The 22,330-nt window shown below is 35.1% G+C and overlaps 1 protein-coding gene across 2 annotated transcripts in view; it reads left to right on the forward strand.

The window, feature by feature from the left end:
- The window catches only part of LRPPRC (leucine rich pentatricopeptide repeat containing), a 90,600-nt gene that overhangs the window by 49,058 nt on the left and 19,212 nt on the right, over window positions 1-22,330 (forward strand). For both annotated transcript variants that reach the window (XM_027454112.3, XM_027454113.3), the window contains exons 25-30: window positions 160-266; window positions 13,978-14,046; window positions 14,300-14,390; window positions 16,913-17,055; window positions 17,169-17,256; window positions 22,120-22,240. In XM_027454112.3, the coding sequence (XP_027309913.1) occupies window positions 160-266; window positions 13,978-14,046; window positions 14,300-14,390; window positions 16,913-17,055; window positions 17,169-17,256; window positions 22,120-22,240 (619 nt within the window). The remainder of the gene's footprint in view (window positions 1-159; window positions 267-13,977; window positions 14,047-14,299; window positions 14,391-16,912; window positions 17,056-17,168; window positions 17,257-22,119; window positions 22,241-22,330) is intronic.

Genomic DNA, 22,330 nt, shown 5'->3' on the forward strand with positions numbered 1-22,330 from the left:
CCATACGCTTCAAAACGTATTTGATATATATGTGTATGTATACATTAATGTACGGAATTTTGTGATGCTTGGAAAATAGAAAATATTAGTATTAAGAAAATTCAACATGTATATTAAAATGCTTGAATTCATTTAGTAAATCATTTTTGTTTTCTTTAGTTTCAGATTTTATAAGCAGAGAATATGGTGATATGATGGCTCTCTATGATCTCTTCTTTGCCTTCTTGCAAACAGGAAAATACAAAGAGGCTAGGAAGGTCATTGAGGTAGGATTTTAACTATAGTACTCTATTCATGCAGCCATTTAGACTCTTAATTAGAAACATTTAAAGTTTTTAACCTTTAATTAGACTTGTTCTGATTCGCGTTAATAGAATTCAATCCTAATAATGAAAAAAAAAGCCTCGACCAGCTTTATTTTGTATAATTACAGTTCAGAAGAGAGACAGTCTTGTTATATATTGAAATTGTTTCCTCACGTTTTCAAATTTGCTGTTATATATCAAAATGATATTTGCATATTAAATATCGGATTGTGGAACAATTAAATTAAACTGGCATTCCTGGGTGTAAAGTTGCTAATCCTCTTTCCGAAGGAATTCTTTGTTCTTAAAAGCACTGGAATTTAATTTGCTGCAGACCATGCTCAGATTTATTTGTAATGCTTGTCTACAAGTTAATCAGCCAAACAAGAGCTGTCTGCTACTGTTTGGCATTTAATTTAGCATTTCTTCTCTCTCTCTTTCTCTGTCTCTCCCTCTCTCTCTCTCTCTCTCTCTCTCTCTCTCGTTCTCTCTCTTTCAGGGTAGTAAGCAGCTTATAGGAAGTGGTAGGTGACAAACTTGGTCTATTTAGGATTAGTATATTTTATCTAGACTTGATTGAAATTGTGCTTACTGAAATTGATAAGTCAAAGGGGCAGCTGCAGAGTCTGCCCAGATTGTGATTATTTTTCTTCTTAACACAGTTGTATGTTGTTAAAATGCTGCATAAGTTTACAAGTTAATGTGTAGGAAGGGAGGGATCTTGCAGAAAAAGTGATACTCAGTCCTTATCATTTTTGTATTATGTACGTAACTGTAACCTATTTTTCCTGCTTTTTTTTTCTCCTTCCTAAGATAAAACTTGCTTTTTTTTTTCTAGTTCTGTTAAAATATTTGAGATACCAGTTATCCTTACTTGAATTACTAGCCAATAGAAATCGTTCTTTTAAAAAATCTGTTAACTGAAGGTCTGCTCTGTGATAGAACAATACTTCTCCTGCTTTAAGGAGGACAGAAGTGCTGAGCATCCTTTGAAAACAAATATTTTTGCTCAGAGATGGTCTTTTGGAGCTTAATCTAATAATACAGAAGAACTGAAATATCAGTATCTAACAAGACAGTGAGGAGTTCAGTTCTTTTGATAGTGATTTAAGTATATAGGATGTACAAATCTCAGAACTGGAAGTAAGAGTTTCTTAGACTTCTGTATTTAATTTCTCAACACTTCTATTGATGGCTACAGTTCAGCATTTGTGAATTGGATAGTAAGCAAATGAACAAATTATTATCAAATCAGAATAATTTAATAATTATTTTCAAATTATTATTTGAAAATGTTGTTTTAATAGGTGCCAATTTTATCTCTGCACATGTTCAGTATTTGGTGTTGAATTGTCAAGTGTCAGTAACCACAGACAGACATAAGTGTGAATCTGAGCACCTGGTATCTGGAGATGAAATGGAACTTCTCCTGTCTCTTTAGGCTCTTTAGAGTAGGATTTCCTGCTCTTACCTAGCTTCCACGAAGTATGAATTTCATCTTTGTGTATGTTGTTGAGGGAAAAATAAAAAGGTTTAAATTTTTTAGGAATACAGAAATTTAGCTATGCATGTGATTTACCAGTGAATCAAGGGGCACAAAATCAATCACTGTATCAGGTGTTATTTTTAGGTATTTTTATGTAAGAATAATTTAGGTATTTTCCAAGACTACTTTTCTTCAAGGGCAAAAAAAATCTTAATTCATATCTTGCTGGGGAAGAAAATAGTTTTAGTCCATCAACGAGTTACTGTTTGCTTTTTTTGTTTTGTTGTGAAGTTGAAGCCATGCTGTGTATAATGTGGAAGATGGAGTACTGGCTGTATGTATATCATTTTCTCCAGCAGTGTTTTTTGCAGCTAAATTTCTTCTCTTGCTGGCCATCTCAGGTAGTTTTTCTATTTTCATTTCCTGTTGAAGAAACATTCAGTAAAGGTTGATCAAATTCGGGGTCACTTGTTCTTTAGAGAAGTAGTTGCATGTTAGACATCTGTTGCCTGTCAGTGTACACTTCATCATGTACTGCTGATTATAGTGATCAATTCATTTTAGTGGTATCATTTGTTATTGTAGTATCTGAAGAATTAATAATGAGTATCTAAAAAGGTATGAATGAAAACGGGGAAAAAAAAAATCTATAGGCGCTAAGGAAATGAAGACTCCGGAGGTTATGGTCTTATAAATGGGGTTCTTTTTATTGGAGACCACTGCCTCAGCTCTCTCTTGTTACTTTTAGAAATCAGAGATCTGTTGGATGCTCCTGTGAAAGTGACAACTGCTGCTTTGAAAAAATTGCAACTCAAAACCCTAGGAAAAGAAAATAACTTTTAAATCTCAATCTCTGGTAAAATACAGCTGAATGACAATAGTAGAAAAAGAAGGGGAAGATTTGGGTGTGGTTCTTTAATAAAATAAAAAAAAAGTGGGGGGGGTCAGTTGTGTATGTACATAATCTGGTAACAAAAATGTGCATGCAGAGATAAATAAATAAATAAATATATAAGCTCATGTTAAGGGATGTTGCCATAGCAAGAAAGCTCAAAGCTCTTGGGCACAGCTCCTTGTTGGTAGGGCAGGAAGACTAAGTAGAGAATGATAGCATAAAAGACAACTAAAGAATAATCAGTGTGAGCAAAGAATGTGCCTGACTAATACCAGACCAAGTAAATTGCAGCGCATAGTTTGGTGCTGTGATTCTCTCTTTGAGGCAATAAAAGAGAAGACTTGAGGCAGAAGGGCCAATACCACTAGGTTCTGAGGCTTCATAGCGTGGTTGATAAGCTAACAGTTTGCAGTGTTGCTAGACTCTGGTTAAGGTTTTGAAGTCTATTCTCATTTGTTTTGTGGCAGGTAGCTAGACAGAAAGCCTCTCTCAGAGATCAGACCTTCAAATGAGGAAGCTTCAGTTTCTCTGCAAAGGGAAGGTGTGCTTTGTTTTAGCCGTGTCTGGTGATTACAGAGTGCTGGTAGAAGGATGTACTGGGAGATGCTCTTTTACCTCAAGCTGGGAAGTTCTACTGTTGGGTTCATCACAGCGTGATTTAGTCTTCAGTTCTGAAGTATGCATCATCTGATGTGTCAGATTTTGTCATGAGTCCTTCAGAAGTGATCATAATCAAAACAGACCTTGGTACCCCTCTCTTCTTGTCCCTTACCATGAAGTCACCTACTAGCTTGCTGAGGGGCATCATCATCAATTACACCATTGTAGCCTTAGTTCTTCCCTTACTTGTAAAGGCCGTTTAGTTGCCTTTTTGACTTTGATTTTTTCTCTTTTTTTCTCATAAAAGAGAGATAGTTAAGTAAGTAATTTTTTACTTTTAATACATGATACTTAAAGACTAAAAGAAACAGATGAATTTTCCAGTAAAAGGGATTCAGACACAATTACCTTCTAGAACAGTTTGTTTTTTTTTAATTGTCTTCGAAAATGTCTCATTTCGATAATATCTAATCGAATTTTCTCATGGAGGGTCATCTTCATACATGTTGTTCCATTGTTTCATGTAGTAGAACTTAGAGTCTGGAAGAGTTGCATGGCCTGGTATTCTTTAAGTGCGGTATTTAAGTGGCAAGAGTATTTTCTAGAGCCTACTCCCCAGAATCCCTTTCAATCCATAGCTGCTTACCTCTTTTAAGAACTGGAAAATATGAATTCCCTTATTTTTACTCAGTTGTCAGCTGCCACTGTTGCTGTTTTATTAAACTTGATCTAGCTGATGGTTGAGAGCTGGACTGATGTGAGGGTCATCCAGGAGAGAGGTGAGATGAAAAGGGAAGTTTACATCACCTTCAAGGAACCTGCTTCCTTCCCCCCACCCCCTTCAACCTGTTATTTTCCTTGCATGGTACATGGAGACTTAAAAATTAATTAGCTAAACAGTTATAGTTGTTCTTTGTCACTTGGGATCAATTTTAGCTGTTCAGTCATCTCTCAAGTTTTGCAGTAAGATCTGTAGTTCACCTGTGTGATGGTTGAGTGTTTCTAGACTTGCACTTTTTCCTTCATTTATTATACATGCTGAATGCTATTATCAAAATAGTCTCTGAATCTGTGTGTGAAGTCATGCCCATGGTCTAGACTACCCACTTGGTTCTTTGTGGTAGACTCGCAAGACGTGTACATGGGTAAGCACTGTAACAGTCCTGCAGCAGAGCTCCAAGGAAGCTGTTCTTTAAATCTGCTTTGCAAAAGCAGGCTTAGTTCATGACACTTAAGAAGTAAAAATGAACATTTTACACCTATGGCTGATATATGCAAAGTTTTAAACCATTTTCCAGTTGAAATCAGACTCAGGTTTACAGGTCAATTTTTGTTACTGTTAAGTAACGAAATAGAAGGCAAAATAACTATCTCAGGTTTATGTATCAAGTCTGTCTTTAAAACAAACAAAAACTAAACCCTACCACAACCAAAACCAATAAAAACCACCACCACCACCAATGTAAATTATTATCAGAATCTAAGAGGAAGAATTCAAAAGAATAAAGCACATGAAAGCATTAATGAGTGTTAATCTTAAATTATTAATGATTTTTTCATTGCTTGAAATGGAAGAGTCAATCAATTCTTCTTTACTCTTTAAGTAAATATTAATCTTTTGTGATGAAATGGTTAAAGCAATTTGATCTGATCTTATACACCTCATAAAAATGTAAATATAGTGGTAGCTAGTACTTGGAATGGCAGTATGTTGCAAACATAAACCAAAACATCAGTAGGCTTTTACACTGAAAGTGACACAGGCAGCATTGCTAACAGCATCTGTGTTAAGGTATGTTAATATGGTAAAACACTATACATGAATGCACCCGAAGCTTCACACTATCATGACTGGCAATATTTTTCTAAAATTTCCTTTCCTTGTCTTTTTCAGATATTCCGGTCTATTGTTTTAGATAGTTCTTCCATTAAAGGAGACACTTCAAAAAGTATATAAAAGTATCTTGGAGCTGTTTTTCATTTTCTGTTGATTCTCCCATGAATCAAACATCCTAGTATCTTCTATGTAAAAATGTCAGCATCGTTATACACAACTTTTTAGATTATTTTTTTCAAGAGCACCTGACTGTTCTTAATGACTTATCTGTATGCTGTTATCTAATGACTTGTATGGTTTTGTTTTCATTAAGGTGAGCAAAAATGGTTCATAAACTAATTTTTGATAAACATATAGATATTACCTCTTTTGTGGAATAATTAAAAAATTATATATATATATATATATATATATATATATATATATAAAATTCTTTAATTATATAATTATATATATAATATATAATTTTAATTTTAAATTAAATTATTTTAATTTAAATTAAATTAAATTAAAAATATAATTTTAATTTTATATATATATATATATACAGAGTACTCTTAAATCTTCTTTCATTTTTCTTTGCTTGTACAAGTTCAGTGGAAAATGTTGTTCAGAATACTGGCATTCCTACTGCTTCAGTGTAGTTAAGAAATGTTCATTTCCTAAGGGAAATAACCTATAAACTTGGTTTCTTCTTTTTCTAGATCTTCCTGGGAAATAACATGCATATTAGTGTGTACTTAATACTAGTTTTCTGCTAGTACTGCTCTGTAATGATAAAATGTATTTTCCTAAACTGCATTCCTTTGGACAGCAAAATACTTTTTTTTTTTTTTTTTTAATATGATACCTTTGAAATGGGTATCAGATCATTGGCATTTTTAGGTATTTATAGCCTCTTTCAATAAGTTGGTAGAGATGTTTTAATTTTTTTCTTGACAAATAATTCTTGAAGTCATTCTAAATTAGTGCACTAGCTCATGCGATTTAAAATAGTTCCTTCAATAAAACAGTAAAAGCTCTTGTTTCTGCTCTGTAGTTCTACTGGAAATGAAGGCTGAGAGGATTACTGTATTTAGGAGATAGGGAAAGATCACAGAACCGTATGGCAGAATTTTTAATAGAAAACTAACCTGCACAAGTTTGCTATCAGAAGAGGGAACTCCCTTGAAAATGTCAATACAGAGTGTATGGCTTCCGAACTCTTTTTACTAAATTTTGTGTGGAGTTCTCACTCACCTACCCTTATATCAAATATATCATGTATACTTAATAGGTGGATGTATTACACCATCTCTTGTGTATCAAGATGTTTATGTGAAGAACTGAAGAACAGGTATATATGAAATATCTTTAATGAAACGTAGTTATGGTACCAATAAATACAAGATAAGGTATTTGTTGCTGAAATTCAAGACCTGACAAAAGAACTATTTTAGGTGAGTTTAGTGTACAGGAATATATCTATCAACAGATGTCAAGTTAATTTAGGAGGTAAATAGATTTAAGCAAAGAATTGTGACATCCACTGTCAGCAGACCTTGAGATACCAGTTGCCATTGGATTTAATCTACCATAAAAACAATGATAATATTTCTACTTGATATTGAGAGATTACAACCTTCTTTCATCCAGATTGCTTTTTATAAGAATCTACATCAGAAAATTGAGTCTTGCTGATTTTATGCCAGCAATAAAAACAAAAGAAGAAAACAAACAATAAATCAACAACTACTGGGAGAAGATGCTTTCTTGATTTGTCACAGCAGGATTTTTTTTAAATGTATGGTTTAATGATGGTTACATCTAGTGTCTAAATTTACCTACAAAAATGTATGTTTGGTCTGCTTATGAAAAAGAGCAGTGGTGATTAAAACAAAATTTAAATGTCTGTGAATGTGTAATGCAAATTGTGTTAGGTACTTAGAGATACGGTGGTCTGAGATGGAGTAGTTTGTAGGGGGTGTAATAGCTTTTATTAGAGTAACTGTATACAGCTGGGAGGGAGGAGAAAGGATGAAGAGCTTTTAGACACACAAGCCCTATAATTACAAGAAAAGATTATTTTTTTTCTTATTATTGAGTCCTATTAGTCTAATAAGAGCATTATTTCTACTTATGAAACTGGATTCTGATACAGCTATTACTGAAGCTGGATTTTGTACCCATGGATGTGTGCATGTGTTAATTAAAAAAAAAAAAAGTGCTTACTAGATCAGTGCATGCTACTCAAAAGGTCTTACTTTCTTCTAAGAAATTAATATTTAAATGAATATATCCCCAATAAATAAATTTAATTCATTGATTCTAGTGGAAAAACAAAAGTGTTGACTAACGAATAAATTCATTCCAGAGAGGTAGAAAATACTGTGTTTAGAATGTGGGATCATGGCAAGAGATGTAAATCCTTCCTTGGGTCCAGGGATTGTGTTAGAGAGAAAATAATGCTACTCTGTAATGGTGTCTGGGTTCATCATGCAGTGTAAAACCGTATTACAGTGCAAAGAAAGCAAATTTTTGGTGTTTTCAGTCTAGAACAGCCTAGAGGATGTATTTTAGAGCAGGGTCTTTGCATATTTTTGATGTCTTCTTTCAGCATGATTATTGTTGTGAAGTTGTTACTCTAATGAATTTTTGTAGCAGTACTTTACTACATAGTTTCACTTGGAAATCTCATTGATAAATGTGGGCTATTCCAACAGCATACATAGCATTAAACATACATAGCATCAGTCTCTGTTGTCAGGAGTAAGAAAAAAATTTACAACTTCAGCATTGTTTTTCTTCTGGTATTTACAGAAAATAATTTTGCATCTCAATGTCTGCCTAGCACAAAGCAGGATATATTCCTGTTTGAAGAGAAATAAATAAAATTAAGTATTTACTCAATAGGTACTAATTGTGTTGGTTAAGTCAGCAAGAACTGACAGAAGCTTTGTGGCAAATACATATTTAAGAAAAAAGTGATAATATATACACAATAGTTGGGTAGTTTTTGAAGGCATAATTTTAAGTGGGGCAACTCAAAATTTTCAAAACTACTACAACAGAATACTTAACCTAGTCATTGAACATTGAAGTAGTCATACTGAAGGTACAGATTTAATTGTATTCAAGTTTTCACACAGTTAACCCTCCCCAAAAATTTGTGCAAGTGTGAGGATATTTTAGATTAGCTTCTCATCAAAGAAATCAGTATTATGTGTTAGGATGTATTTAGCCATGTTATTTATTTCTGGGTAAAATTGTTTACAAAGAACAAAAGCAATTACTTCTTTTGTAGAGGAAACCTGTCTTAATTAGAGCAGTTCTCAAGGTTTTCTTTTGTTTAGAAAGAATAAAGTAAATGAGGATCTCTTTCTGTACCATCACCAAAGAATTATTTATTTGAAATACAGAGGAGCTGCACTTCTTTCCAAGTGGAAGGAGCTGGTAGAAAAAATGTATTACTTTGCCTGCCATAGATGGGCCTAGCTCTAATGCTGTTCTGGTAGTAAAATAGCTTAAAGAAGAGCAGAACTAGAGAAGTAATGTATTTTATTAGGTAGCTGATATGATTGCAATGGGAATGATGCTTTTTGATGCACAAGTTATTTCTAGATTCCTCAGTCTTTAAAACAGCTTCTTTTATAAGCATCTGGACTATTGTGTAGAAGTTCATATGTTCAGAACCAACAATTAAATCAGATTTATTTTTAATATAAATGTTTTAACTGATGTATTTTTGCAAAACTAATGCATTGCAATTTGAAGGAGAAGGAGCATTTAAAAAGATGGAAAAAAAATTTAAGATTACTTTAACCATTTCATCTATCAGTGGGACCTAGATGGCTACAAAGGGTACAAAAACTTAAAAATATTCTTTACCATTCTGATCGGACAATACACTCACTGCTTACTAAAAGTGAGGAATTTTGCTAAGAGTTTTCACATAAGGAAAGACTCAAACATAGCATACACTGTTTACACTGTAAAAATAATAAAAAAGAATCTTCAAATAAGTTGCTGTGAAAAGATATCCTAGGCTTCACTGAAGCTGCATGGAATTTGTGCGATTTCATAGGCACTTTTGTGGAATCAGGGAAAAAAATCTGCTTTTAAATCAAGAATTTCCTATCAACTGTGCTGTTTTCACTAAGGCTTATGTTAGAGAGAGCTGTTAGAAATGACATACATCGCTTCTCATAGCTGTCTGTTTAAGGCTGTCTTTCCAGAGAAGTAACGTGACTTCTTGCAAGACATTTCTTTGGCATCTAAATCTCAGTAACTGGTTCTGGTACTGGTAACATAAGTCTATTTCGGCTGTTGATGTAACTCGTCGTGAAGCGTTTTTCTTCCTTAGCAGCATTAGCTGTCTCTTATTATTACTGGATTTTTCAGCTCCAAAGAGAAGGATGAATGGATCTACCTGTCCAAAAAATACTGTCAGAAAGCACAATGTAGATAGGGTTTATACATTGTGTCTGTTTCTTTCCAGTATTCCTGGTAATAGTTGGATGGGTGATTACTGTAGAACTGTTTCTCTAAGAAAAGATAGAACATTAGGAAAAAAAAAAACACAAGAGTTTAGAATAATATATAGATCATTTGAAAAGGGTAGGGTTAAGCGGAGGTAAACGTGAATGTTTAAAATCAGTGTTACTCACAGTGAATTGTAGATTGATAGAGTTCTTTAGGTTGGAAGAGACCTCTAAGATCCTCTACTCCAACTTTTAACCTAGCAAAAGTAAAGTTACACTGTGCAAGGCTAGAATAAGTTTTCAAGGAGATACCTAGGATTTGTAGCACTTATTTTGCCAAGCATCGTGCACAGCAGTAGTTCGTGGAGGTGTGGTGTTGGAAGGTCAAGACAGTAATTTGTCTCTTTTATGTTATGAGTATGCCAAATGAAAATGCTTTTGATGACTTTCAAATAGTTGTGCATTCGAAGCCAGCTGTAGCAAAAGAGAGACCATTCTGGGATGTTCTCAACACCTATGTTTTCTGAAAGTGTTCCTCTTTGAAGAGTGCCACAGGATGTTTTCAGTCTGTCTCTACATGATTTTTTTTTTGCTGTTGTTTTTTCATTATGTAAGTTTTGTCTTGAAAGAGAATAAGGTTGTTTCAGGCAAGTAGAAAAGTGAATATTTTATGCATCTCTTCTGTAAACTACTTGGCTTTTTTTTTTTTTTAAAGGTTTTCAAAAAAAGACATTATTGGTCTATTATCCGTAATAATACAGAACACAGATGTAGACAAAACTTGAATGTTTTTGTCATTCTCTAAAGGTGTGGGAAAGTGTTGAATAGAATCTTCTCTGACAGGTCAGGATTTCACCATATAACCAGTTTTCTTTCAGCTGTAATAGGTAGAAGTTAGTTCAACTAAAAATGCTAGTACAGAAAAGAATTTCTGGTGATTGGATCCCTGCAGTCACCTGTCTAAGATGACTGTTTCTAGTGGACAACTTTGATGTTTTCTGTGGTTTAGGATTGTTGCATTCACGTGATCCTTGAACACTTCTTGTCAATAGTTTTTCTAAAGATGCATTAGGTTCTTTCCCATTCTGGTTAGTTTTCCTTTCTGTGTGTGAAGGCATAGAATCAGTGAAAAAAATAGTGCAGGGTTGTATGTAAAGTATTAAAAAAATAGTAAAAAAGGTGATCAAAAATAGGAGATGTGACTAGTTAGGTAAGGATGTCTTAAACTGGAAAAGAAACAGTGGAACGGGGAATTATTACATATATCTCTTAGGCATCTGTGAAATCAAGAGGGTAAAGGGTAATCAACTGTATGGTGTCCCCCAATACAAAATTAAGGGGGCTCCAAATGAAGCCCATAGAAGCTAGTCTGAAAACAAGTAAAAAGTGGTGGTACTTCATTTTTTTGTAGGAGGTAGTTGAGGCAACCCTTTGCCAGAAGCTGTTATGAATGATAAACCTCTCTGTGTTCCAGAGACAATCAGAGGAGTTCATGGAAGACAAATCGTTTGCTATAGAAAGTCTGACCAATTAGCTGGAGAATGGAGGGACACTGAGGGGAATGTATTGCTGGGTTTTCTCTCACTTTGTGTTCTCTCATAGGCAGTGTTGGGGAGAGGATGAAAAGCTAGGTGGACCTTTGGTCTGGTGCAGTACAGCTCTTTCATGTTCCAAGAGTATTTAAAAGCTGGAAAACCCCCATGTTTAGTATATAAGCTGTATAATTTTTTTGATAGACACTCAATAGTTGTTTTGCTCTTTAAAACAGTGAATGCCTTAAAAATGGAAGGGGAAAAAAAAAAAAAACCAACAGGAAAAAATACTAAGACTCAATACTACTTTCTGGCCATGGAAACAGACAAGGTCAAATTTAAAACAGGAATTAGGAAGAGTAATTAAAGTAACAGGTTTTTACTCCTTTTTTAATTATTATTCCTTGCTTTATTTTTATTCTGTATTTGCTCTACTGTAGAAAGTCTGATTCCTGCTAAATGCAATGCTTAAAATTCCCTAAGATGGTAAGGGATAAGCTACAAATATGGACTATCAGGCAAGCCCTGGAGATTTAGTTAATCTGACCTAGATGTTCTTTTGATGATTGAGACCTGCAGTATGTGAAAACACTTCTCAATTTCAAAATGAAACACAAGGATATCTGTTGTATAACTCAGCTGTCCTTGTAGTGACAGACACATCAATCATTGCTGAACAGGAAAGGATTTACTATAAAAAGTTTGTAGGTTTGGAGCTGTTGAGTTCATTGGCATTCGGATCAGCAATGATATTGGAAGTTGTAAGTGAATTCAGCATTTGAATTTTAACATGTCTTAAAGAGGATTAGCTACAAATGCAAGCAACATACTTTTTTTCTTTTTCATTTTCAAGAGCCTGTTGTGTAAGATGTGAATTCTTGACTTAATTTTCAGCATATTTTATATGAAACTGCATGCTGAGTCTTAAAAAAGCACTGACTGGATACCTGCAAGCATGAAAAACGGTGATAAAATCTAAATGGAAAAATCAGCAAGTACCTGGAAAGCAAAACTGTTTTTAATATACATCACTTTGGAATACTTCAGGAGTCACTGTTTTTCTATAACCCCTTGGATTGAGACTTTTTATAGTACAGATAAATACATACAGAAGATTGTTCATGTTGAGGATCTAGGGGTTAGCATCCTGTTTTTTGTTTTGTTTTTAATTATTATTTTTTTAACTTAGAATGATTGCATAAACTGTTTTGGATGATTGGCAGGATTATATGCCCCAACATTTACTTTGCAGAGCACTCAGTTTCGTGTATCTTCAGCAAATTTTTAAGTCTTTAACTGAAGTTTAGCATGCTTGCTTTTTGATGTATGCTGAGCTATTTCAGCACGATGTAGTGGTAATAATTCTGCTGTTGGAGGAGAAGACAAGGGAAGGGAAATTATTTATCTGTGTTAGAGAAGACAGAAGGTTAATTGACTTGTTCAGCAGTAATTGTTTCCACTGTTTTGGAATGGAGACTCAGTATTTGTCACAGCTTTTTGTTCAAGCTGCCTCTTACAGGCGAAATTGCATTTGAATTTTGGAAATCACACTTCAACTGCAGAGACTTCTTACAATATTAACAGCTAAAACCCTTCAAGAGTCAAAACACATGTTTCTAGGTGGGGATGAACAGACATTTCCTTGGAATCGCTTTGAGTTGTGTTAATGTAAATCTGGATACATGAAGGGAAAGTGCAGTCCTTTCTTTCTGTAAATAGTTTTTGTATTAAAATGAGAGAGTATACAGAAAGTGAATTCAAGTAGTCGTGAAACAGCATGTGAGTTGTGAAAGTGATGATGGATGCTTTGCTCACAGGTTTTCTTGTATCATTTTTCTAGATGTGGTGGAGCTGAGCCACACAGTGCCTATAGCATGTTTCTTTATGAAATTTTGAATTTTCCAATGTTTATCAAATAATTTTGCTGTTGACATTGGAGGAACTGATACAATTGTTGTGGTCTGTAGTGCTGAGTGGGTGCAATGTGATAGCGTATACTAGATGGAGTTTGCAAAGAGATGCAAAAAAAAATGAAGGCTTTTTGAGTATGTGTTGTGTGACTGTAGACCACGCAAAGCAACAAAGGAATGAACAAGCGATGTCTCATTTAACCTGAGAAAATGAGTAACACAAAGAACTATGGGTTATAAACTATTAAACACTGATTCTTCTGTGGACACAGTAGGTCTTTGCTCTGCTCTGGGATGGGAGTTATCTGCAGTTAGTATACCCAGCATCTTCATTAGCAGCTGGCTACAGTATGCTTAGTGCACTCTGGCTTCACGATTTTCTTAGTGAGCATAGCAAGAGAGGTCACAACCTAAAACTGTTGGTTTAAGATGCTAATAGCTGTAAGAAAACAGCTAATGTGAGCCAATGAAGGGCACTAATTGTCAACATTGCCATTGTGAGAAGCATGGTTTTCTAGTTGCTAATGATCATTGCACTGATGTTGAATATGAACTTTTCATTGTGAAGCCAGTTTGGAAACATTTGGTGTAACTTTTTGCCATGAGTAATAGAAATGATTACCCTGGGTAATAGTAATAATATTCCATTACTGCGGTGACAGAAATTATTTAATACTCCATTTCATCTGAAGTATGTTCTATAGTACCTGTCTTTGTCAGTGCAGACACAGCAATTTTTGATCAAAAAGGAAAATGTCTTGAATAAAATGACTGCAATTTTTAAGCCTGTCATAAATGCAGCTTAATTTGATTATTTGTGAGCTTGTAGCCTCAGACTTCAAAAAACAAAACCTATAAACTGTTATTATGAGGACATGTATTATGCCTACTTTAGCTTAGAATGTTCTGTGTGAAGTAATGTGTTTTTTCTTGTGTAAATATTATTTTGCAGACTCCTGGTTTAAGAGCCCACCCTGGAAGGTTGCAGTGGTTTGCAAAAAAGTGTATATCAAATAATCAGGTATGTGGCTTGTATGTCGTCTTCTGTAGAACTGTCGTTATGTTCCAAGAATAATTGTTTTGAAATACTTCATTGCTAGACGTTTTTTGTGTGAAGATGTGTGACAGGCTGATGAGGTGAACTTAATGCCATGTGTAAACGCTGGCATATACTTAAACAGGAATATTTTAGATGAATGTACACAGTATCTAAGTGCACATACGTAGGAAATAATTGTTTGGCTGAGATGTAATGATCTTCTTTTTTTCTAAAGATGGAGACTTTGGAACAATTGGTAGAATTAACTCAAAATCTCTTTGAATGTGATAGAGATGAGATGTACTACCACCTCCTTCAACTCTGTGGTAAGCTAACCTGTATTCTTTTTCATTTTCAATTGGGGAGTTGTTTTGTCCTTAAAGAATTAGCCTGGATATGGTTTCTGAGGCATCTTGCAGGGGAGGAGAGTAAGAGTAGTTTTGTTTGTATGTTTGTTTGTTTTTACCTGCAGAGCTCAGCATAACAGTACCCTAGAACTTAAATAGTACACATCTTCCATCCCATCTTACTCTGTTGTGTCATAATTCAAAAATTTACTATGTATATGTATGTGTATATATATATATTTATATATATATATACATATATATATTTAAATGTTTGTAAGAAGAAAAATTGCTCACTTTTTTCTATATTTTTAGTCATTAAAGATCTGCATTCTACTTTAAATGGATCTGCCTACACCTTCTGGAAAGGTGTGGGATTTTTTTAATCTACCAGTTCCTTACCACGTATAGCCAGACTTGTGCATCACTGATGGAATTTGACCTTTTTTTAAAATTGGAAGTTCAGTTCTGTACTACAGATTTGTTAAAGAATGTATCTGTAGTTACTTTCATTTATTTTCTATATTTATCCGTCTGTGTCGATTTTGTTATTCAGTGTATCATACTGTATTATACACAGTAAAAATGTTGGAGTCTTTAGTTCTAGTTATTTAATGTCGTGAGAAAATATTTTGCATTCTCAGGATTGGATGTTGAATACCAAATAGGAAGTTAGGACAAAAAAAAAAAAAAGCATTAGAAGGATTGCTACATATTTCAGAACGATGACAGAAAACCTTATATCATGGTTATATATTAAAGAGTCATTTATTTGATATATTTGGTCTTGGGAGAACTTGCATTTAAGCTAGAAGTAACTTTAGGCTGTTTTCCCATGTATGTTTTTCATTGACTAGAACTAGCAATGTTATTATGCAAAATAAAACACTATTTATTAGAACCCCCTTTTAATAGAGCAACGAAAGAGGCTGCATCCCCATTGCATTTAATTACAAGCAGAATGTATATTTCCTCCTCCTGCCCTCCCCCAAGAGACTTCTTGTGAGCTCTGTACCCTTTTGTTTCCTGAACAGTCTCAAAAAACAACAAACTGTGGTATTACCCTGTTCTGGCTTTCCGTTTACTGGTTGACCCTCAAGTATCACGTAGGCCTAAAACAGAACCTTGCCTCAACAGGAGGGGGTCTTCCTGTTTGCTACCACCATCCTGTTCAACCTCTAGCAGTGACTAGGTGTGACAGTGTGGCTGCTAGGAAGAGAATCCGAGAAGATAGAATTCATCAAATTCTGTCATACAAAATCTTCAGTCGTCTTTGAAAAGACAAAACCAATTCCATCTACTCAAAGAAGTGGAAAACATTTGTGGGTTTCTGTCACTGTAAAAGACAAAAACCATGCACATTCCTGCTTTCAACCATTTAAAATTATCCATCAAAGCTGCCCAGTGAACTAGTACAGTAGAGAGTTGTCACTGTGCACCAAAGCCACAACTTCAGATCTTTAAGTATTAAAAAAATGAAGCCTCTACCATCTAGTTCAAGCTGTGATCAAAAATGTTGAAAACGTGCTTGTTTATGTAGAATAAGAGAAAAAAATTACGCTTGAGAGAGCTTCAGGAGTTTTGGGTCTAGCTCTTTCTCAGAGCTGTGACAGCTTCAAAGTTAGATCGATCTGTGGTCTTGTTAAGTAAAGTGTTGAGTGCCTCCAGGGGTGGAAATTAAACAGCCTTCATGGGCAACCTGTGCCAAGGTTTGACCATCCTCATATACTCCATTACTGCAACTTTTAACCATTGCCTTTCAAACTGTGCTGTGTGCTGCTAAGGAGAGACCTGTCAATTAAGTATCTGAAAACAGCAATTAAATTCCCCCATTAGACTGCTTTTCTCCAGGTGGTACAAAACCCAGCTTCTTCAACTTCCTGTTTTATTTAATCTTCTCAAGCACCTCGTCTGTCTTGAGGTCTCAATTTGTTGCAATTGCCAGCATCTGCTTTATAGTTGTGGAGCCCAAAACAAACATAAGAAAAAGTATCAAATATTCTCCATCCTCCATTGTTTACTGCCATAATAACCTGTGTTTAAAAGTGTTAATTTTAGTCTTTAAGACAAATAAAATGATCAGTTTTAAGGTAGTTCGCTACCTCTTCTAAAAAGCTGAAGTGGTACTACAACCTTGTGGAAAGTGGGTATGGATCTTGGAATTTATAAATGGAACCTTAGAATGTTTTGTAAACGTTTTGAATCTTTTTTCCAATTATTTTGGCAGTTAATAAGGAGGAATATTTGAGTTGATGAGATGGGGGCAAACTTCTGTAGTATTTTTGTGTTTTCTCATTCATTTAAAAATTTGTATAGTCTTTTTTCTTCTATTTGCATCTTCCTGTACCTTCTGAGTAGCACCAGCAGTTTAGAACTTCTCAATTTGAGGGTCATACGAAGCAGAAGTATATGACTGACTAAGTATTTTCCACAGATAGGACTCTAGATATGTATATATACTTTAAATGTGCTTTTATTTGGAATCTTAAATCTTGTTTCAGAGAACAACAGTGATTGGTCAAAGGCTGAAGCAATTTGGACTAAAATGCAAGAAGAAAATGTTGTTCCTCGTGAGAAAACACTAACCCTGCTGGCTGATATATTTGAGAAAAATGGTCAGGTTGTCCCATTTGAGGTACCTAAGGTAATCTGACTCTACCTGTGGTAGCTAACAATGCTTCTGAATGTATAACTTTTTCAATGAAAAATACTAACGAATAGCATTTTAGCAATTTAAATAAGCTTTTTGTTTTAAAGGCTAGACAAGAAGAAACAAGAAGCCCAATTTCTTCTACCTCGGAAGAAAGAAAAATAAGGATGCTTTGCAAGACAAATAATGTAAAAGGTAAACTGAAACCTGCCACTGCCCCCCCCAGCGCTAAGCTTTAGATTTCTGTTAACTACAGAGCAAGAGATGCTTGCTGCTGCTTTCTGTTGGTTTGCTAGTGTGTTACAAAAGTTACGTGATAAGCTTACTTAGCAATGTTCTGCTTCAAAAGTTGATGAGAGAAGCAAATGCTAAACTGTTTAAAGTGTCATTTGAAATACTGACTTTAAATGCATGTTTCAAAGTCAGTCTGCAGGGAAGTAGGTGATTTTAAAGTTTTGGAAGTATTGCTGGTCTGTAGTTTATATTGTTAGTTTAACACCATTTTCTAGACTTTAAATTCAATCTCTTAAACATAAGGAGCTATGCATAGGGTCAATGCTGAAAATATTCTTTCACCATTGTAGGCGCCTATGTGGTTCCCGATAAATCTAGCTGTTTGGCTGCAAGTTTTATGGCAAAGACATGAGTAGCATGGAGAGAAGGATTATTTAAACAGATTTAACAAAGAAAATATTTAGATGAGATTAAATTAGACGAGTCTGGACTATGGGGATGATCGCTTCTCATTGGTCAAAAGAGGTGATTCTCCTGCTGTATTTAGCATTGCAGCAGGCTCGCCTTGAATACAGTGTGCAACTCTGGGCTCCACATCATGAAAAGGATGTTAAAGTACTTGAAAGCATCCAGCGGAGGGCAGCAAGGCTGGTAAAAGGGTGGAAGGCCTGTCCTGTGAGGAGAGACTGAGGACACTGGGGCTGTCTTGTCTAGGGAAAAGGAGGTTGAGGGGTGATCTCGCTGCAGGGAAGCACAGAGGGAGGTCCTGGGCTCTGCTCCTGGGAATTGATGGCAGGATGCATGGGAACAGCATGGAGCTGGGCTGGGGAGGGTCAGACTGGGCATGAAGAGAAAATTATTTACTATGAGGCTATCAGACACTGGGACAGGCTTTCTAGTGAGGTGGTTGATGCCACATGCCTGTCATGAGGCATTTGGATAATGCCCTTGTTAATATGCCCCAAGTTTGTCAGCCCTGAAGAGGCCAGGCAAGAGGACTTCGAACTTTGTAGGTCCCTTCCAACTGAACTGTTCTTTTTTATTGCTGCCTTCCTTTATGGCTTTTATCTGTTAGTCTGTTTTCTTTCTGTTAATGTTGCAAAGCGATCTGTGTTCATTTGAAGGGAGGTATGTCTCCTAGTGTTTATAAGTTCTTTGCATTTAAAGTAGTCCATATTTTTCCCTAAAATTAGCTAACTTCTCCTCCTGATCTTCCTCCTACAAAGACAGACAGTACTAAAAACATGTGGTTATTTGGGTTGTAATAAATATAAACAAAAGATCAAAATCAGTGTCCCCACAGCTCACTATTTCCAACCCGCGGGCGTGTGGGTGTCACCCAACAAATAAAATGGCCTCATTGAGAGATCACTTCAAATCTTCTGCTGTGAGAAATAAATAGCTTTTCTGCAGAAAATTCTCTGCTTCAGATAAAAACAGCATTAACTTGTGCTTGGGTATTTGCCTTTGTGTATAGAAAGGAGGAGTGTACTGCAGTACAATTCCTCTGGCTCAGTCTATGCTTAGTTTAAATAATTGGAAATCCATTCTTATTCATCTCATCCCAAAACACTGTCACAGAGTCAGAATTAGCATAACTGGGTCATAATTGATCCATTTCTAGCATCTGCCAAGGTGCAGATCATTTTAATATTCTTGAAATCTTTTTCTTTGCCTATATTATCATAAATAACTGGATCTCACTTGAGAGATCATAAACATAGAATTAAATGGGTTAAAATAATTAAGTTTGCTGAATTAGGAGGATTTATAAATACAAGGTGCCTTGTTTTCTTCTCTGGGTGTTATCAATGTATTTTACAAGTTGGACTTACAGATTAAGCTTTGAGTTTAAAAGCAGAATCTGTTAGTCATTGACAGTTACCTTCTGTTGTTAGTAAAATGACCCTATAGAAAGAAGTACGGAGTCCCAGGTGCACGGATTAGAAGTCTGAACTCTACATATTCTGTAGGTAGGGGGTACAGTCGTGGGTATTGTGGTAGACATAACATTAACATGCTTTACGGAAATTCTTCATGGTGGTAAATTTTTGGAATCAAAAGGCAGAAAAGCAGAAATACTTTTAATTGAGCAATAAACAAAATTAATGGAATGCATTTTATACGTATTTCCTAGAAAAGTGTCCAGTGTCTTTGATAACACAAATGAGCAAGCAGAGAGCAGGTGGAAATTAAATATAGCTTGGACTTTGGAGGGACACTATTTTAATATAAAATTATAAACTGTAACTGCTACTAGTCTGTGGTGACACTTGATACTGAATTTACCAATAAGTTACTCCTGCATATTCTTTTATTCAGAGCAGCAGTGTTTAAGAGGAGGTGGTCTACAGCTATGGGAAATTAGGGGAAACAGACAAATTTGGGGAAACGCTTTCTTTTCGTCTTAAACTAAGTTGTCACTTTTGTATAACAGTATAATGTAGTTTTGATATAAATGTAATAGGGCAGAATAAGGTTTTTTTATCAACGCATTTCTGATAGGAAAAAGATTAACTTAATCGAGTTATGTAACTAATTTCATGAATTTATCAGCTCTGACAAGGGGGTGTTTTGAAAATCTGTTCTCTGAAGTGCTTGATTTATGCGAAGTCACAGTTGCGTTTTTATCCTGATTCTGCAGTGTGAGAGCTTGACTCAAGTGGATCATGTTACACATAGCCCAAACAGTTGCAATTCCTGAAACAAATTTGCCTGTCTTGAGAACTGAGACTTTCTTGGCAAGTTGTCACTAACAGATCTTTCTACTTGAAATAGCTTGTGTAACGCCGTCTGATTCTGAAACCAAGAACTTTGTCTCCTGAATGCTAATATACTTGGGTAATTTTAGATAGCAGCTGAAGAATCAATAAGCTGGTAACATCTGATCAGGTACATGAGTCTCCGTTTGAGACTCCTTTAGGTATACTTTAACCATGCTACTTGCATGGATGCAAAATAGAGTTAAGAAAATAGTCTAATCTGAATAGGATAATCATTCTGAGATTGGGATTGACATATACAGCAAAACATTTTGCAACAGGAAAACAAAACTGACACTAAGATATTTTTTTTTTCATTGAACTAGTCATTACAGAAAGATTTACATATATTTCCTTGTAGAAACAGATTTTAAGCATCCTTGACCAAGGTCATTGATAGTAACATATGCTTGACATTATATCCACTGGTGGCTAAGTCCACTTTGTGCCCACCTAGTGGAAAGGGATATTCAAACCTGGAGTGAAATCTTAGTTCTGTCTGAAAACATTAGGAGTCTTCAAACATACGGATTTTTTTGTTTTGTTTGTTTTAAAAAATAAAATTTAAGTAGGCTTTTACTGTTGGAAGGAACAAACATATCACCAGCTGGTTACATTTTTCTAAATGAAAAGTGGCACTTGTGATAGATTGTACCAGTGAGATAGTTTTTGTTACCACTGAATGCGATTACAAGTCTACCAGTACCTCACATTTCAGAAAAGCAGAAAAAAGGTGTCTTTCCTGCTGGATTTCAGCAGGTGTGAGCACTCCTTTGCAATTTGTGATATTCGGCATCTGAGCAGGCAGGAGCATTCAGCACATTGCAGCAGGCCGTGTTAACCTCAGACCAATAAGTGAGCACGGAGGGAGGATTCCCAGGCTGTTTCTGTGACATTCTGTTGTTGTTTTATGGTCCTTTGGTTGACAATGCAATCAGTGTTGTAGTGTCAGACATCAATCATATTCTTTCTCCATCTCTCTCGTATCTCTGTCTCATACGTTGAATTCACAAACGTGGAAGTGGACTTAATGGATAAGAACACTACAATAAAAATTATCTCAGTTCATGTATGTTTAATGTAGCTCAGTGTCCAAAGCAGATTATGGGTGGCAATGTTAATTCTAATATCAACTCAGTGCGAGTGTGTGTGTGTTGCAAGTAATTATTTTATGCATGGTCACTTCTGTGCCCGCATTTCACCAAGTTTTTATGTATACGTTTTGGTTGAAGAAGTTTAAGACCAACAATTTAACACCAACTGTTCAGGCTTTTGTAGTATTATTTCTGAAAAGTTGTTTAAAAGGTAATTGTGGCTTAGTTTTAAAATAGCAAAGGGATTTTTTTTTTTTTTTTTAAGTTTCCTTGAAGGAAACATACAATCACAGTTTTAGATGCAAAAGATGATTTCTGGTTCTAAACATGTTAGATAGCTGTGTTGCAGCTCAGACTGCTACCTAGGCTGTATGTTTATAGCTGCATAATTTTGTTTCAGAAAAATAAATGACTGAAAAGTGTGCTTATCATTTTTTTTCCTTTTTGGTAACATCTTTTCATACACTGACAGTTATTGTGAATGCATGAAATAAAACTGTTAATCAGTCAAACAAATGCAGCGTAGTTTACTTGTTAAATATCTGTATATTTGTAAATTGTATGTTTTGTATAAATCTTGTCGTAGCCAAATAATTTGATCTCCCCATATTGGAATCACTTCCTATATTATTTGTTGAATGCTGTTGTGATCATGCACCAGATACTGTAACTATATACCCCTGCATTAGGTGTTGCTTTAAAAAATCTTGAGTCTTCCCCTTCTCTTGGTATTTAAGCAACAGCTATATATAGAAAACTAGAAGTAGCAAACTTTTTGTTCTCTCGAGGCTTGTGTCAGTTGATTGTTGTGTACAAGCAGTTTTGAACAAGCTGTGACCAGCAGCTTTGGTCTCAAAGATGTAGGAGGATGAAATGATTTCAGATGGACCTTTTCAATGAAAAGATGACTTTTTATGACCAACAGTATTATAACATGACACTTTGTTTGGGTGCTTTGTCTTTTTTAGAGGCCTACGATTTTTTCCTGCAAACGCAAGAGAAGGGCTATCAGTATCGTACGTATGTCACCCTTATAAAAGCGTTGTTATCCCAGGATTCTTTTGAAGAAGCCATCCAAGTGAAACACATGTAAGGCTTTTCTGCATTTTGGGGATTTTATTTTTTTTTTCTGATTTGGGGTTTTTGGTTTTGGTTTTGCTGTTTTTTTTTTGTTGTTGT

This window comes from Anas platyrhynchos, chromosome 3 (genome assembly GCF_047663525.1).
Source record: "Anas platyrhynchos isolate ZD024472 breed Pekin duck chromosome 3, IASCAAS_PekinDuck_T2T, whole genome shotgun sequence".
NCBI classification, from domain to species: Eukaryota; Metazoa; Chordata; class Aves; order Anseriformes; family Anatidae; genus Anas; species Anas platyrhynchos.